The sequence below is a fragment of the Lissotriton helveticus genome, chromosome 3_2 (genome assembly GCF_964261635.1).
Source record: "Lissotriton helveticus chromosome 3_2, aLisHel1.1, whole genome shotgun sequence".
Classification (NCBI taxonomy): Eukaryota; Metazoa; Chordata; class Amphibia; order Caudata; family Salamandridae; genus Lissotriton; species Lissotriton helveticus.
The window spans coordinates 221656954-221676338 of NC_136062.1; the positions used below are offsets into that span (position 1 = coordinate 221656954).

General features: G+C 45.6%; 1 protein-coding gene across 3 annotated transcripts in view; it reads right to left on the reverse strand.

Moving 5' to 3' along the window:
• Positions 1–11415: 11415 nt before the first annotated feature.
• The window catches only part of LINGO1 (leucine rich repeat and Ig domain containing 1), a 981448-nt gene continuing 973478 nt past the window's right edge, over positions 11416–19385 (reverse strand). For all 3 annotated transcript variants that reach the window (XM_078685081.1, XM_078685082.1, XM_078685083.1), the window contains one exon: positions 11416–13631. In XM_078685081.1, the coding sequence (XP_078541207.1) occupies positions 11778–13631 (1854 nt within the window). In that variant the 3' untranslated portion in view covers positions 11416–11777. The remainder of the gene's footprint in view (positions 13632–19385) is intronic.

A 19385-nucleotide genomic window follows, 5' to 3' on the forward strand; every position in this document is an offset into this window, starting at 1 on the left:
GGCATGTTCTAATAGTGAATTACTGCCAAATTCGTTTTTCACTATTGTAAGGCTACCAGTTCCCTTCTAGGCCAGATGGGCTGCTGGAATTATTACACTCTATAATCCCAGCAGGCTCAGGGGACATGGTAGAAATTAATGTTTAGTATGCCTGAACTCAGAATAATAAAATACTTCTTTTAGTAAAGTTTATTTTAATATCCTGTGTTTGCAAATGCTACTTTTAGAAAGCTAGCATTTGCTTGCCTAACCATTTCAGCCCGCCTCTGCTTTTGTGTGTATCTGACTGTCTGAGTTGTGTGAGTGACAGGGCTGGGAGTTGACAGGTTGTGAATAGCAGGATGACACCTTAGTGGGTGGTGGGAGTTTCCCCTGAATGATGCATCAGGCTGTGCTCTGCCCCCACAATGCTGGCTCCGCCCTCCTGGGGAGCGACTGATGACTCAGCCTGCACCTGGCCCAGGAAGGACCGAAGCTTGTCAACAAAGTGCTCAGGCTGCCCCTGTCCTCACAATGCCGGCTCCGCCCCCCTGGGGAGCGGCTGATGTGCCTGCCCTCACACTGAATGCAGAAGCAGAAGTACCCACCACAAGTGCTCAGGAGCTGAGAGCAGTTATGCAGAGGCCCCCCTGGCCAGTGAGAACAAAAGAAACTGTGTATAAAAGTAGGAGCCCTGCTCCTTGTAAATCAGAATCCTGTTTTACCACAAAGAACCTCTGCCCGAATAGAAGGAGAAGAAGACGCTGGAAGGACTGGCCTGCTGCTTGCCTTGCTGAGGAAGGAGAGGAGAAGACTTTGCTAAAAGACTTTGCTGACTTGTGCTTGAGACTTTTCTCCAAGGGCTTGATTGAGCTTGCCCCCTGAACTGAACCCCAGGACCAGTGGGTTCTCCTGTGCTTTGGCTCGTCCCCTGCCTGAGGCCGAGTATTTCCTCCCGCCGGAGGTGAAGTCTGCCCCCTCTCGCCCCCTCCTAGGGCCGTGGTACTCGGGAGCCAGCCTGCCCTCTTGCCCTTGAGAGCCTCGCTCCACCCGGAGTCGCTCTCTGCCCCAGGGCTAAGGCCGGCCGCTCCTCTACCCCTGCCTGCTTCACGGAGCCCTTGAGGAGACTTCAGCCCCTCCCGCCGGAATCCCGGGGACTCGAGCAGCCTGGACCCCGTGCATCTGATTGCACCCGGCTGCCCTGCCTTGCTCTGCCCCCCCAGGAGAGGCCGCACGCACCCCGCACTGTGAAGGGTGCCTTGCCTCCCGCTGTCAGAAGGGACCCCTCTGCACTGACAATTCCTGAAAGAAAGCATTCCTGAAGGTGCCTTGGCCCCAGAGGCTCCTCTCACCCTTCCCTGCTCCTCACTGCAGCCGGGAGCCCCCACCTCTGGAAAAGGCCCGGGGCTCCTCTCATCGCCTGCTTGCTGCTCTGCTCCGAGCTCAGCCCCCACCTCTGGAAAAGGCCCAGGGTTTTTCAAGCCCCTCTCTGGTCTCCATTCCAAGCATCCCGCGAGATGCGTGAGAGTTGGTAGGGGCCGAGTCAGTTTCACCCTTGAAGGCAGGAGAGGCGCTGCAAGGCGCTCCGAAGGCCGGGTAGGGTCCCAAAGCCCCAGAACAGAGAGAGGCTTTCTCTTTGAAAGGAAAGAACACTGAAAGAACTGTTTGGGAATAACACTAAACAAAGATTGCTTATTACTGAGAAAGAACTGTGGCAACTTAAGCTAAAGAGTAACTGGAACCTGCATTTGAAATAACCAAGACTGTATTTACAAGCCTGCTTGAAATTTATATAAAGAGAATATATTTTTACAAATACAGTTTGGTGTCATTGTGTGGTGGGTTGGTTGTGACGGTGTAATATTGCAAATGTTTAACCTTACATGCCCCAGAGATTAGCCTAAGACTGCTTAAGCCACACTACCTAGAGGGTAAGCAGAGGTTGTCTTGAAGGTAACCCTCAGCCCTGACGAGGAAGAGAGAGGCCCTGATTGTCGCCAGTATTGCACTGCGCCAACCAGAGACTCCCCCTTCCTACACTGAGGGTATGCAGAACAACTTCTTAGGATCCTTGCTGAGGCTACGGCCCGGCACACCCTTGCTGGCACTTTATGCAGAGCTTAGTTTCAGCTCAATATCGGAAGCAGCAGCCCTTAGGCCAGTCCTTTACTGGTTCAGGCTGATAAGAAACCCTAAGGCAGTAGTATATTTAAGAATCCTGGAAGAAGCTACCTGTAGTGGCGTTTGTGGCGGGGAGCACATGGCCAGCCCATGTACCGAATGTTTTAAATTAGTTGTAGATGGAAACTAAAAAACATCGAGGACCCTACCTGGGACGCTGTTCTTCTTCAACCCCTTTTGCTGCCTGTGGAGCAACGACTTGCCGCACCCGCTTTGCGGGTGCCGCTGCGCGGCCCGTGAATTGCCGCGGGTCCACTCCCTGAGACCTCAAGTGTGCCTGGGGTGAGAGGACTCACCGCAACAGGGGTGTTGCGCTGCAGGGACTCTCTCTCCCAGGAGTCCCTGCCTGACCCCTGTCAGTTGGTCTGCGCCCCCTGCTAGCCCCGCCCCCTGGACAGCACAAATCATAAAGGAAACTGCACTACCTGGGCAAAGAGGGAAACTAAAAAACATCGAGGACCCTACCTGGGACGCTGTTCTTCTTCAACCCCTTTTGCTGCCTGTGGAGCAACGACTTGCCACACCCGCTTCGCGGGTGCCGCTGCGCGGCCCGTGAATTGCCGCGGGTCCACTCCCTGAGACCTCGAGTGTGCCTGGGGTGAGAGGACCCGCCGCAACAGGGGTGTTGCGCTGCAGGGACTCTATCTCCCAGGCGTCCCTGCCTGACCCCTGTCAGCTGGTCTGCGCCCCATGCTAGCCCCGCCCCTAGGTCGCCGTGAAATATAATATAACTACACCAGCTACACGCTGCGCGGGAGCCCCGGGCGAAGCCCGGGCAAAGGGCGGGCCCTCTGAGGCCCTCAGAGGACGAAGAGGTCGGGTCGGGTGCACCCCCATAACGACTGTATTTCTCTATCTGCAAGGGTTTGTGACTATTATTATCGTGCTGGGATATTAGAAGACTCCTCCCCTTGTACAAAAACGTCCTGTTGTCACTTGGTTCCTGAAACATTTGTTTTGATTAAGCCAATTTTATTTTATTTATTTCATTATGTCCACTAGAGGCAGTAGAAGCAAGACAGCCGCTGGAGGATTACCTGTGATAGGACCCATAGACTACTTTATAGCAAGGACTAATGAAGCAATTGATCTCAGCATCTCGCTCCTAGAGCATAGGGTCTTGCAAGACTTAGAAATCGCAAAACGATCTTCCCTTGGGAGCATTGCCTTAGCAAGAACCCCGGTTAGCTCTAAAAATCCACACACAGACTGTATTCGCGAAACTAGAGTTGACCTTCACACTATACCTAATGAGGTTAATTCATCAGCTTCAAATCCCCTAATTGACTCCGATCTAGATTTAAGCAGAGAACTAGAAAGGACCCCAGATTTAAACATCGACTCTACATCATAAAACATAGTGGAAAACACTGAGAGACACCAAAGAGGCAGGCAAGAGGGTGCAATCCGAAAGCAAACAAAACAAACGGCTCAATCTATCACTCCCGTTGTTAGAAAACGCACTGTTAAAAAAGGACAATCCAGGAAAGGCACAAACATACATTTAAACCCAAACGGCACAGGCTCATCCACAGAGATAGTAAGCGAAGACTCTCAGGGGACCTCCCATGTGCATGTGGACAAGCCCGATGCAAATATAGCAAATGACCAACTAGTCGAAAGATTTGGCGACCTTTTATGCATTTTTATCTCGCCAATCGAATCTAGGCTTGCCCGTATTGAAAAGCAGCTAGAAGAACTAACAGCCTACAATAAAAAAGTTCTGAACATTGCCCCACAAACAAACGTAGGTTCCAAGACAAGCACGAGTAATTTTACATCCTCTAAATCTAAGATCACCCCAGTTTTAGACCCTGTAACAAAACCAAAATCCACTATTTCCTCACACACAGAAAGCGCTATAAATAACCCAGCACCAACTAGTGGCTCTATTCACAATACTGACACGAACACTCACACCTCAAACACTCAGCCAGGGAAAACGCGTATAACCTCTCAAAGTGAAGGAAAGACATTAAGCCAAACTAGCTACACCGTGCCAACCTTTCATGGGACCCGAACGACTCATGATGTAGCTTACAACTCAAAGCAGATACCTCCACGCATTAGTCTCCCGCCTGAGTGCGGGGCCTATGTGTTAGTTTTGGTTAACGTCCCCAAATTTAGGTACAATCAAGACGAAAGCCCCTCATCACTAAAGAACAAGACTCTACATTGGTTAATAGCTAACTGCAATTTCCTAATGGAAAGCTCTGAACAGATTATACACACCCAGAGAGTAGGATGGATAGGCCCCTTGAAGAAAAAGTTTGAGGGGGACTGTGTAACTGTTAAATTCAAAAATCCGCAATGGGCTGAAAAAACTCTGGCCAGGGCTCCCCTCCCCCTCTACCTGGGAGTTTAATACCACCCTTCTCCCTTTGGGTTATTTTTTATAGACATCTGATCAGTACATATCCCACCATGGCAAACAATCCGATTACTCAGTATAACGACCAATATCTGCCAACCAAAAGTAACTCTCCCTTTCTTCACCAGAATTCACAATTTACTTATCCTAATGGTCCTGCACAGTGGCACCAGAGCCAAAATCATCCACATCTGATAACTCTTCCTTATCTATCTACAACGCCTCATTATGAGCCCAGAGACGCCCGTTGGCACCACATTGCTGCTGCACCAGGTAATTCTTATAGCATCCCCACCTATAATAGATTCATTGCATTGTCCAGTCTGGATTATAACGAGTGACTGAATCAGGACCACCCTACAGGGGAAAACGTGGACACATCCAATATAGGAGAACTCTTTACAGGAAAAATCCCAGGCACAGAGGATAAAAATATAACACTTACTCCTGGAAAACATATTTCCATTGCTTCCTTGCAACATCGGCCGGGCGACTTGGATAAATTACCACAGCCCCTTCCAATCCTAGGCAAACAGACAACTTAATGGTTGCATCATCCCTCCGCAGCCCTAATCCACCTGCCTCCCAACTACACTTTACATATTGGAATATAGCTGGTCTATCTGCCAAACAGACAAACGCTAACTTCTTGAACCAGGTGAAGCAGAGTAACATCATCTGCCTTCAGGAAACCTGGGCTATTGACCCCATACACATAACGGGGTATAAGACTTATTTTTCTTCAGCTAAAAAATCAGCTTCTGGAAGAAACAGTGGAGGTCTAATCACTTACATTGAAAATACTTTACATAGCGAGGATATACTCCTCCTAAAGTTGGAAGAGAATTACCAGCTAATAGTTCTGAAGAGAACTAAACAAGAGATCTATGTAATACTAAATTTTTACAACAATCTGAATGTAAGTGACCTAATCAATCTTTTATCAGAGATTTCCCTAGTTCTCCAAGATCTTCGAGGGAAGTATATTAAGAAGTCATGCACATTATTGTGGGGTGGAGATTTTAACCTTCATCTATGCAGAAATAACAAGGCTGATAAGTGTGGAATTAAAGAGGATAATGGTAACAGCATAACACACTTCTTACATTCGATCGAGGGAGAAAAAATGAATGAGACAATGATGGAATTGGAACTAGGTTTTGCTAACGAGATTAAAACCCCCCCAGTAGCCTTTGAGCCAACATTTAATGGAAGGGGACTGGTAAGCTTGATAGACTACGTCCTGATATCATCATGTAAGGGGCAAAAAATCGAAGTCTTTGAAGTAATTAAAAACCCATTGAGCGACCAATTCCCATCCATTATTGCTTTACACGAGTCAAACCTCATAAAGATCCCGAAATAATGAACATTTTAGACCAGCAAGAGCTGGAACTAGGATCATTAAATGGCTACACATTAAAATGGGGAAAAATTGACCAAGGAGCGACTACTGCAAAAATAGTCAAGCAAAGCCAGTCAGACATAATAAACTGTCTTGATCCTAGGACAAAATCCAAAGAGGTTCTGGTTAGTTTCAACACCATTTCTCAAAACATAAAACAAGAACTTACCAGAACACAGAAACGAAAGAGCCAGGGAAAAAAAGGCTGGTTTAGCCCGGCTTGTACTAAAGCGTATTCACGATTAAAGGAAGCCCTAACTAGGGGAAAGAGAAACAGTGGGGAGATCGTTAGACTAAGAAAGGAATATGCGTTAGCCCTAAAAATTAGAAAGAAAGAGCTGAAAGCTGACCTATGGGACCAATTAACTAGAAGCTCAGCACTAAAAGATAGTGCAGGTTTCTGGCAAATAGTCAGATCTCCTTTTTTAACAGATAGGGAGGACTCACCATCCATCGACGTTGTGATTAGCGACAGAGAATGGGTGAACTACTTCTCCAAAGTTTTCAGTAATGGGAACACACGGGCCACACGGGCCACGGACCATATAGATCCGTTGACCCAGGTCACTTATCCAATAGCATTGCGATTCACACATGATGAGGTACAAAAAGCAAAACAATTCTCAAAGTCAGACAAAGCCCCAGGCCCGGACGGAGTGCCAGTGGACATTTTTAAACATGAAATAGATCTCTGGTCCCCGCTACTGACAAACGTCTTAAATGCCACTATAGACGAGGGATTAATAGAATCCTGGACAACCTCGATATTGGTCCGTATATTTAAAAAAGGGGACCGAAACAGCCCATCTTGCTACCGACCTATTTCGCTCCTGGATTCGCTAGGGAAGATAGCAGGTCGGATTCTTCTCGACCGACTCCAGGAGTGGACAACTAGTTATAACATCATTTCCGCAATAAAGTACGGGTTCCGAGAGGGGCTAGGTACAGTGGACCAAGCATTAAACCTGTCTCTATTGGCTGGAAAATACATGGAAGCCAAGGGCAGTGCGCTGCATATGGTCTATGTTGATTTATCCGCAGCCTTCGATTGTGTAGTACACTCGAGGCTGTGGAAAATCATTTTAACTATGGGCAAGGACCCCTCAGTAGTGGATTTCCTGCGGGAATTATACACAGGAACAACGGGGAGAGTAAGATTTGGGACAAAGGGGCAACTCACGGAAAGTTTCAGGGTGGAAAAGGGGGTCAGACAGGGATGCGTGCTGGCCCCCTTTCTATTCACCCTATACACAAATGGGCTGGAGATAGCGATGCTCGAGGGAAGCAAAGATCTCCCTTCAATTAGTCGTCGGCAGATACCAGCTTTGTTATACACCGACGACGCGGTTATGGGGCCTTGCAAATGTGGACGAACTGCAAAAAATTGAAAATTCCTTTGTCAGATACTTACTTGCAGTACCGAAGAGCTCTCCCACATATGGCTGTCACCTAGAGCTGGGCATAGATTATATATCTGACACTATAAAAATGCAACCAGTAATGTTGTGGCGCCGAATATGGGTAATTGAACAATGCCATTTAACAAGATCAATTGTACAAGATATCAAGACACTCGATCATTGTGGTAAGATAAAATGGCTGGCATATGTTAAGGCTCTACTAACAGATCTAGGTTACGAAAAATTCTTTGCTGAACCATTAACAATAGCAGAGATTTCAAAGGCAGATTTGAAAAAAGCATACCTGGCACACCTAGGGCAGGTCCGCTTACTAAAAGAGATAGGGAAACCTTCTGCCCAACAGGGTTTATTAGCTGAGACTGTGTTTTCTATTGAACCTTACTTGTACAGATTATGCCAGTTTGAAAAACTATTGTTAACACGTTTCAGACTCAATTTGTTTCATCAAATGGTTTCCTTTCCCTCTCAAAACGAGTGGCCATCAAAATCGTTCCCATGCCCTTGTGATTCTATTTCGACACAATCGACCATACACGTAATACTTTTCTGCAAATTTTATACTATTCCACGAAGGCGTTGGATATTACCCATATTGAGAAACTGGGGTATGCGCCAATGCCGTCCAGCATTCCTGGCGCTTCAGCACCTTGAAGATGAAATAATAGCAAAAGCGATGGCATGCTTCCTTAAATTTTGTATTCGTCATCGCCTGAATCTTGGATAAAGATAAGTCATCTTGTTTACAAATCAGGGAACTGAACAAATCTTTGTAAAAGCTGAAAGTTACGTTATGGTAATATTTTTATGAATTGTCATTTATATGCAAAATTTTCGTTTTATTGTATAGCAATAATTAATATCATATTTGAACTGATTTTTAAATGAGAAAGTGTATAAAATGTATTTTATGAACTTTTATGGTATTTCTATAATGATGAAAAACCGAATAAAGTTGGTCTTGATTTGATTTGATTTGAGTTGTAGATGGAGTCTTTGTAGGTAGATCTCAGCAGAGTAAGGCAAGATGATCAAATACTGATATCATGAATGTATGAAGATGAGGAAGCGCCTATTCTATATAGATCTATTGTATGCAAGTATTTTAACAACGCTGTCGGCTCTCTTCTTACTGGGTAGCTGGATTTGGTACAGTGTCGTAGCAAAGGGGAGGTGGTCAACCCCGGGCGGCACGAGTTTTGGGGCGGTGCTCCTCAGCGCCGGCCGCAAAGACACAGACTGCCATGGGCAGCAAAGTGCCTAGCCACGCCACTGATTTGGTATACCCTGAACTTAAGCGAACGCTGTATGTTAAATTCTGGCTGGGTATTCTGCTGACCAGGGAACATCTAATTCAAACCCACAGTCTCACTTCTCTGATCTGATCATTATGGTTGTAGCTTTGGAGGGTAGACAAAGTAACTAATTTCATTATGTTCTGCAAAAAGTACGACCCTGCGTGTAGGCGATCGCTCCTACCCCTTTTTTATTTTGATGGGATTAAATGTGTTAAATCGGTACAGATGCATTGTATTAGGCCGGATGATATGCATGTCTTTAACCCTGTAGCGTCTTTTTTATGGACTGTGAGACCCTACTTGAGAGAGATGCCCACCACGTTAGGTTTAAATTCAATCAGGTAACTGTTTATGTGGTTTTATGCACATCTCATTTTGCATTGAGCTGCTACTGGCTGTCTGAACTGTATACTCTCCTAATGTTCCTCTACATTTGCATTTCAACATATCTGATGAATTTGTAGATTGTTTTTCTTGGAATGGAATGCAGTGCTTTAATGTTACTATGCTACTTAGTTGATCAATTGCACGTGTCTTTTAGGAAATAAGTCTGTACTTTGAGTTGTTTTTAATCACAGTTTCAACTATTGTAAGGCTGATAGCTGAAATAATAAATTAATAAACAAAATAATTTCATTTAACGGGATTGGCTTTCCCTCCATACCCAAAAATTATGAAATGGAGAAATACATATGTTTTGCTCATCTTGAAGGGCTAACCACTAACGGCAGTTCTCATTCCGTCAACTTAGGAAAGGCCTACTGATTCACTGATACTTTAACCAACATGGAGAAGAACATTGGAGACAACCACGCCTCATTCAATAAGGCAAGAGCGACTCAAACCATACCAATTGGCCTCCATGTTATCGCCATAGTAACAGTGATGTGCTAACGATTTGCAGAATGGCTGCAAAATACTCATTATTGTGGAACGAATGATGACAACCGATCCTCATTCCAGTTCCCTCAAAACCTGGATTTGGACAAATGGTTTTCTTGTTTTTTTACCTGAAAATGTACCCAAATTGTCTCTGCACTCTTTCCAATGTAGAGAAAATGTGGAAACATTGTCAGGTAAAAAAGAAGCTTGCCTTGAAAATAGCACAGATTGAATGCCCTTTGGGTGACTGAAAGGCCATGATTGTCGATCAATAGGTTTTCATTAGATTGGAGATCCGATTGTTTGACAGTGCCATCAGAAAACAGCACCCTCTGCATCTCTTACCATAATTTGATGCCACAATTACATATTTCCTATGAGTTGAAGTATTCAATGTCATTCTACTTCAGTAATTGAATTAAGTGATGCAATAAACCCTCAACAAATGCACACAAAATTATTCACAACAATTCCTCCTACCAGCACTTGGGGTGCTCACTGTAATGCCCCATGATTGTGTGGATTGTCTGGTAGTGTTTGGGCCAACTCTCTTTGAGCTAGCTCAGACAAATTGAGGCTAGTTTTGAAGACTGCTCACCTGACACAATCTTCAGCTCCCAATTCTTACGAGTCATCAGGGTCGCCACAGTGGTTGCTGACATCTAGCCTCCAGTTATTTCATAGGCCCCACCTGCCCCTTGAAAAAAGACACTGATCTGGTTTTATTAGTGGCAAGTCATAAGATAGTCAGGGGAAGAGCCCAAAGGACCTCTGTACCAATTAGAAGGAGTAGGCCACATCATTGAGGTCTCCAGAGTTTAGAAGTTTGCACATAATTGAAGCAGTAGCGGTAGCTGCTTTAATGAGTAATAGCCAAAATATAATTCACAATCAGACATTTCATGTAGAAGATCTAAATATAATGACCAAGTACAGCAGGAATAAAAACGCACTTTATACTTGGACAACCCAACAATATGAGGGAAAGCTGCCAAACTTCCTTTGTTGCTGGGGCAACCATGCTTAACTCGCATAAAACATATTTAGAAACATTTTGTACTCTTTCTTCGACTTGTAAGAATAATCAACATATCTTTGTACGGCCTTCTCGCCTCATTAAGGACCTGGGAAACTAATAAAAAAGGCAAAGCCTTCAAGACTGGGATTATCACCATGGAAATTTCCTCTCAAGTGAAAGCTAAACCCACTGTTTTCTTATTCTCAAGAAGAGGTACGAGAGCAAATATTCTTCGTAAACTGTTAATCAAATCTGCATCGCATTCAATTTTAAAACAAACTGGAGTAAGCGTGGCAAACACTGGATAGGTAAGGGCACCATGTGGGGCAGCAGGCTCTGCAGGACACTTGCAGGACCTGAGGGGAATGTAGAGCGAATGGAAGTGCACTGAGGGAAGCACACACATGGGGTCAGAGGTTGACAAGTCGCTTAGGGGTGGAGGCCACAAAAAGTGTTTTTGAGTGGTCTTGGTGTGGAAGTGCCATACATTGGAGAGGGGAATACAGGACTGGCATTTAGGGGTGGATAGGGTGATAAAACATTTGGTCAGTCAGTTCAGGGGGTCACAGAAATATGTCAGAGCATATTTGAGGATGTTTTAGTAAGTAGGGTAAGTAGGCAGTGCCATTTCTTTCAGGAAGCGTTGTGGTTTTGGGTGTCCAATATGGAAGACATGTGCAATATATTTTTTATCATCACAATAGGTTGAGAAAACGTCTAAAAAACATTTGCTCTCCATATTACGATATAGTATCTTTTTAGCCATTCATACCCTACTACAAATCCACATTTCAGAGTGACAGTAACACATCCTTGGCTTATACGCCCCCTACAAACACAGCAAATTGGGATCTGATATATGGTATTTTTTCAATGTTTTTTTATTTCGTTTTCCATAAAAATCCACAAGTATTGAAACTGGTAAAGTAATAGAGCTCAGTTCATTGGTGGCCCTCTCTGATTGGCGTTGGACAGTCCCTGCCCCCTCCCATAGCTGCGCTCCATGTAGTCTGTCAGAATCACGCCCTGAGGAAGAGCGGCACCAGCAGTTAGCGGCTCTGGAGGGTCCGAGTAAAAAGACTTGGAAGGGGGAGGGGCTGCTGGATCAAAGGTCATAGGAGGAGGGAAGGAGAAAAATAAAAAGAGGTAACTGTGTCTTTATCCGTGCCTTCCCTTCTTTCGAGGCAGATCTGTGATGTCTCCTTGTCCTTAAAGTGCCCTCAGTTCAGATCATTTTCATGTTAAATTTCCGTGGGGCATCCGCGGAGCTGATGCCAGCATCTGACTTGCGAGGGACATACTCAATCTCTATATTGTGCTTGGTGTTGCCTTTCCCCCGACTCCACAAGAACAGGAGCACCAGGCAGAAAAGGACAACACCCAGGAAAGAGATGAATCCCATAGTGGTGGCAATAATTAAAGTCTTGATGTCAAAGGGGAAAGGCACGGTGGCACGGGTGCTGTTGGCATCACTCTCATTGGGCTGGTTAGAGATGAAAGCAAAGGTCTTATTGGGTTGATGCGGCCAGTCCGGGGAGTAGCTGCGAACATGCAGGTGGGCCAGGGAGGTATCGTTGCCACCGGCATTGCTGGCGATGCATAGGTAGGTACCATTGTCCTGGATCTGAGCATAACGCACCTCAAGGGTGCCATCTGGGGAGACCGTGAGGCGCCCGTTGGTCTTGCTGGAGAGAATCTGTCGACGTGGGGACTGCCACATGATGGTGGGTGGTGGGTCCCCATCTGCCCTGCAAACAAAGTACACTGTATGACCTTCATCGACATGGATCTGTTGGGCCTTACGGTCGCGTATTTTTGCTTTGCGGCAGGTGAAGTAGTTAGGCAAAAGCACATCCGGGAAGTCTTTGAATTCTTTTCCCTGTACAAACTCTGGAGTTGCGCATGTTGGCTGCTGCTTGTTGAAGTTTAGCCTCCAGCGGCGCCTGAAGACCCAGAAAAGACGGCAGTCACAGGCCAGTGGGTTGTTGTCTAAGATCAGTGTCTCCAGGTTCCCAACTGAATGGAAAGCGGTCTCCTCCAGGGTGGTGAGGAGGTTGTTGGACACATTGAGGATGTGAAGGTAGTTGAGGCCACGGAAGGCATAAGGCTCTACCATGGTGAGCTGCCCACCTACCATGTGAATCTCCTGCAGCCGGAGTAGGTCATGCAACATGGAGCCTTCAATTGTGAGAATGGGATTGTAGGACAAATTGAGGAACCTGAGATACACCAGGTGCCGCATTGCCACATATGGAATGGACGTCAGATTGCAATAAGTGATGGACAGGGAGGTCAGGTTAAGCCCATAGAGGCAATTGGAGGTCATAGTGTCCAGGTAAGGCCAGTTAGAGATTTCGAGGACCTTGAGCCGGTGCAACTTTTTGAAGGAGTGGTCCCTGATGGAATTGATATTCAGATGGCGGAGCCTCAGGATGATCAGATTGTGTAAGTGAGACAAGGCCTCGGTGGGGATGTAAGTCAGGTTACACTTTTCCAAGGTCAGCTGTTCAAGACTAGTGAGGCCGTTGAAGGCCCGGTGGGATATGTAGACCAGGTCATTGTCCCCAACCTCTAAAGACTTGAGGTTAAACAAGTCCTGGAACATATGATCCAAGAGTATCACAATCTTGTTTTCACTGATGTCCAGCTTGGTGAGATTGCTGAGGCCAGTGAAAACCCCCAGAGGGATCAGTTTCAGCCGATTGTTCCGGAGGAGAAGTGTCCTGAGGTTGTAAAGATTGTTGAATGCCCCAGGCTCTATGGAGTTCAAAACATTCTCATTTAGGTCCAGCTCTTCCAAGTGGGGGTAGCTGGAAAAGTCATCCTGGTTGATATTCTTTATCCGGTTCTTGCCCAGGTCCAAGAGCCGGGTCTCTGTTGGGATCCCTTCGGGGATGCTCACAAACTTCTTGCGGTGGCAAAGGACAGAGCGCTCTTGGGCCAAGCACTCACAGTGACGAGGGCACCCCGTGGCAGAGCCCGACAGGACCGATCCCAGCACCAGGAGTAATATAGGCTGCCAGCATGCCAGGATTGGGTTATGCATGCTCAACCCTCCAGTGGTCACCCTCTGCATCACCTGCACAAAACACAAACAGAGAAAGACATGGCTTGATTAGAGAGGCTTTCAGTGGTGCCAGGCACATACAATTTGCTAGCACAGCGATTAGTCACAGTCCCAATCACTCTTGAAAGACAGGCCTTGAATTACCAACTAATTCATACTTTAACTGCACAGTTCTGTTACAGATATAAAGAACAATGTTGCCCTTTTCCTCACCATTGCCTGTATTAATACATTCAGAGGTGTAGCTTTGGCGGGAAGCGGGTGGAGTTTGATGTGTGACACCCCCAAATAAATGCATTCTTGGCTTGATAGTTGGGTCTGGGGGCCCTGAGTCGGGTCTGCTATGTCTGTGTCAGTGTTTCTAGTTGTTTTCATTTCAGTAAGAGGTTTCTAACGCGATCATCTTTTGGATTGGGATCATAAACATATAGGGGGACCGGTTCACCAAAAAAAGTAGTACATCTGCATCCACTGACGTACACCCTCAATTGATGCAAATGTACTGCTTTTTGGAATTTACAAACATTGGCAGTAGTTGGCTTGGAAAGCTTCACCGGTCCCAGGTTTCCAGGCTTGCTACTGCCAATCAAACACCCAAAAGTCGATGGGATGAATACTTGTGAATAGTTATTAGGTGGCAAACGCTCTGGGTACTATTCCAACCCATTGTTTGGCTCCCACTGTGCCAGACCCACCTAATGCAAATCAGTACTGACCCTATTCCTCGTGGAAACAGTTCATCCCAAACCTTGGTTATTTCATCCCTCCACCCTCCAGCCCACTGCGTTGTCAGTTAGTAATTGTGAGATTCACCCGCCAGCCCCCCTGGAAACTCACTGACTAAGCTACACCCCTGAATATTTTAAACATTATAAACACAATCCTCCATAATTACAGGAATCAGATATTAAACAGCAGTGCTTCTCATGCTCAGACCTGATAACTCTTTGTAGGAGCATGGAACGCTATGCAACACTATTTACAACACAACCCAGCCTCAAAGGAAGTTCCTGAGCTGGCACGAAAGTCCTGCATTTTAGCAGCCAGGCGGCAAACGAGAAGGTATAAATGCTCCCTTCCTGAACTTCCTTAATGAGGAGGCTTTAGCTGGGGCTTTGCAGGAATAATTCAATTTAATGTGGGTTCTGTGCGGTATTTTCTCGGGCAGACAAAAGAGAAGTTGCCTCACGACAGCTTCCGAGCTCCTTGCATCACCTGGTGAGATTCTGCGGCCTTCATGGCATGTAAACCCAGCTCGGTGTCCCCCGAGATCTGCCCCCGGGACACTGCTTATGCTAAAGGCTTAGTTAGAAGTCTGCTCAGATGCTAAGAGGGGAACAGGTTCCACTAACGAGACCTGCACGCGGAGGTGAGCTGCATACTGAAGGGAGGAAGCTTACAGCTGAGACCGGGAAGCATTAATGAGAAGAAGGCAGGGAAAGGGGGAGGGAGAGAAGATAAGCAGAGAGAAGTCAAGAAAAGGAACGAAGAGGAAAGGGGAGAGGAGATAATGAGAACAGGGAAACTGAGAGTGAAGGACTATATATGAAAGCTAGCAGGAGCCGAAAGCAAGGAGGCAGCGGAGGAATAAAGAAAAGTAAAGGAAAATGAGGGCGGGAAAGTGGACAAGAACAAATCACGACGAAGAGTTAATGAGCATGGGAGTGAAGATGATAATGGGAGAAACGGTGGAGGAAAGATGAAGGAAGAGGAATCAAGGGTACAGAGACAAAGGGAACGAGAGAGTGGGTCAAAAGAGACCATGGCAGAGAAGGAGAGCACGAGGGAGGGAAGATACAACTTGGCAAAAAGAACAAGAGACGGGAGGGGAGGGCATGTGTGGAAAGAAGAGAACGAGCGACGGAAGGAAGAGGACAAGTTATGGAAAGAAGGAGACAGAAGCCAGTAGGAGAAACACAGGGGTGTTACCGCATTATTGATCATCAGGCAATTCATTTCTGCCATGACTTTTCTCGCCAGCACGAAGCAGACCCACTGAACCCAATAGTAGTGGCCAGAAGGAGAGAGGAAGGAGGGCCACAACCCCACTGCCACATGTCCCAGTAAGATTCCACAATCTTTGCCCATCACACCCAATCATTATAGCGCGGACTGGTGGGCCAGGGTTTAACATGTCCACCCCCGAACCTCCAAAGTCCCGTCAGTGCATGTCTTTACTAAGCATACTTATTAACATACTGTCTATGGCACAAACTGCTGAACACAACAGTAAACGTGTCAAGATATCTCTGGTGATTAATCTTTCCACTGCAGAGAGTTTTGTCTAGTGACCGGATTGGCTCATCTAAGGTAGCTCATAGGGTTAGTGTACCATGCAGATCACAGAACTGTATTTTATGTGCAAAGCTCAGTGGGTAACTGCTTTTGTCACAGAGATCCTTTTGTTACCATGCAGTTCATAAGTTACATTCGTAATCTAGCACAGTGAGTTATGAACATCCATCAAAGAGTAGCATACAAACTGCATGGCGCAGATTAGAAAAGTATGTTTTTCCCAGTCCGTATCCTAATGTTTCTAAAAAGGGTTTGTTTGGGTAGAAATAAATCTTTATTAACCCCTTCAATGTTGTGGACGGCCCCTGGCCGTCCCACGTGACGTGGACGTGTGCGGAGGACGGCCAGGGACCGTCCAAACCCCACCCACTGATTAGAATGCCAGCACCGCGGCAGAATTCGTGCCGTGGTCAAGGTGTTAATAAAGCCAACCTTAACCACTGTGTTCTAAAACCCGAGTTTGCACTTCTCCAGGCCAAGCACTCTTAAAAAATGCCTACCGTTATGGATGAGATATGAATCCTACACCTTGTAGTCCCTTTTTGTCTTATGTAACATTTTATATACACTGATTTACCATCATATTATTCATAGTATCTGTATGTGTGTGTGTGTGATGTAAAGTGCTCCGACTCCCTACCCTGGTATGAGAGGTTCTATAAAATAAATGAAATACTTGTGAGAGAGGGGCTATGTAGAGGTGAGAGGCACTATTGGAAGGTGATAGAGAGGGAAGCATTGAAGAGCTGCAACAAAGATTGTTGTATCCTCGTGCACGGTAAGGCAATCATTTACTATGCTTTAAAAGCTAAAACAATTGAACATTTCATTGAAAATGTGTTGTAGAATACACCCTTTTTGCCATTTTCCCCAAATTATCTGCAGGAGAACCCTCCCCCAACACTCCCCCAAGGCTCGATCGCTGCTCTTGCTCACTATGCATTGTATCGGGCAGGTGTGACAAAATTTGCCATGGCTACTTTGGATTCCCAGCCTTGACTCCAGTTACACAAACCCTCCATCAAAAATATTTATTTGCTCTGACCGCCAAACACAACATTGATGTCCTCTAAGACACGACTGAAGAAGTTGTTACAATTATCAACATCAATAATTTTTGTAGGAAACTCTCATCATCCTTACAACAGCCACATTCCACATGATTTACAGCCCTCCCCAAATCAAGCTCTACCTTCATCAAGACCATTTCAAAGCTTATCACCAACTTGCACAAACTCATTGATCGTAACGTCCATGCAGGTATTCCACTGGAACCATTACTGCTGCCTAATGCAGCCTACTCAGTAACTACCAGTGATTTTTTCAATGCCAGGTTTTAAGGGTGATACAAAAGGGGATGATGGACGGAGCGTTTGAACAAATCAAACACTCACCCCAGTCAACTGATCTGGGTTTAATCCATCACCATTCTTTAGTTCACTCAGCCACCCCAGTTCAGGTTTTAAGGGTGAGCACCGCACGAACAAGACATTTCAAATCAAGACATCCTGTGAGAAAATATTAATAGGAAATATTTTGATCGACATGTATAAACATTATACGTTGTTTATAACTATATAATGGTCTTGCTGGCCAAAGCATCATGTTTCAATTTATGAGATACATTTACTGCGGATATACAACAGGACAACATGTCATGCTTTTTACATGTCACACAATTGTAAATATTTATTTTAATTGTCTCTTCTTGCTCATACCAATAAAATGATGTGTGCCTATATTTTTAAATACTATTTTCAAACAGTGGTCTGGTATTGTTTATTTGGAAGGAGATTCAATAAAGAGTATTTCAGTTTTTAGTACAATGAATAGTGTGTCTTTTAAAAAATGCATACATTCCTACTGTGTATTTGTATGTAAAAAATATTAAGCCTATTGATGAAAAACAAAGCCAATAGATCCACATCCTGATTTTTTTTCGAATTTTTTAGTAATACATGAACATTTTCAGCAGAGCACCACCAGGGGAATAACAAGTTCTTGGTTGGAAGAAAGATATAAATATGATTTTCGGGATTCTTTAGAGTAATACAATTATCAATCCTGAGGAACACGTCTTAACAAGTAATATTCACATTTTCCCCAGCTGCAGTTACTCAATTCACCTGGAGGCATGAACTAGAAAGTATATCAAACATTTGGATATATGTGTTTAATCCATTCTCTCTCTTACGAAAAATTCAGCGAAATTGGCAATTAAATTTAAATATTGCAATATACAGAAATAGCACCTTAGGCAATATGATATATTTAGCAAAGAGGAGAGTGTCATACGTGGATCTGGTTTCTGGTGTACATCAGTATTTCCTGTACTCATATTTTTTAAAAGGCGGTAACATCAGCAGCACTGCATTTCCAGAAAAAACCTTCAATGTCAGATTTCTGTCATGGAATACTTCACCACAAAATATTGTCTCATGGGGAATGGCACACATTTATTTACTAATGTCTACTATGCTCTTTAAAATATCATGGCTTTAAAGTAATGACTCTCAGAATAGTGTGACTTATGTATTTGAGAGGCTCTAAGGCATGGGTACTCACAAACTTTCTCTCGGGGGTCAAATTTTCAGTGTGGTTTGTGGCCGAGGGCCGCACCGGTGGGTGCGGGGCTAGAGCAAAAAACATTTGTGACCATGAGGATGAACACATGCCCCTGCTGCGTACGCCTTCATCCACTGAGCCACCAGACTCGGCACACACACATATTTCTCTCTCTCTCTCTCTCTCTCTCTCTCTCTCTCTCTCTCTCTCTCTCTCTCTCTTTTTTTCTCTCTCTCTCTCTGTCTCCCTCCCTCCATCTCTCCCTCCCTCCCTCTCTCTGCCTCTCTCTCTCTCTCTCTCTCTCCCTCTCTCTCCATCTCCCTCTGTCTTCCTCTGTCTCACTTACTCTGTCTGTCTCCCTCTCACTCTCTCTCCCTCTGTCTCTCTCCCTCTGCCTCCCTCCCTCTCTCTCCCTCTGACTGTCTCTGTCTCCCTCTGTCTGTCTACCTCCCTCTGTCTCTCTCTATATGTCTCGCTCCCTCTGTCTCCCTCCCTCGGTCTGTAGCCCTCTGTCTCCCTCTCTCTGTCTCCCTCTCTCTCTCTCTTTCCCTCTGTTTTCCTCTGTCTGTCTCCCTCCCTCTATCTGTTTCCCTCTGTCTGTCTCCCTCTGTCTCCGTCTCCCTCCCTCTGGCTGTCTCCCTCTCCCTCCCTCTGTCTCCCCCTGACTCCCTCCCTCTGTCTCCCTCCCTCTCCCTCCTTCTCTCTCCCTCTCTCTCCCTCTCTGTCTCCCTCTCTGTCTGTCTCAGTCTCTGCCTCTATCTGTCTGTCCCTGTCCCTGCCTCTTTCTGTCCCTGTCTCCCTCCCTATGTCTCCCACTCCATCTCATTGTCTGTTTCTGCCTCTATCTGTCTGCCCCTGTCCCTTCCTCTATCTGTCTTTGTCTGTCCCTGTCTTTGTCACTATCTC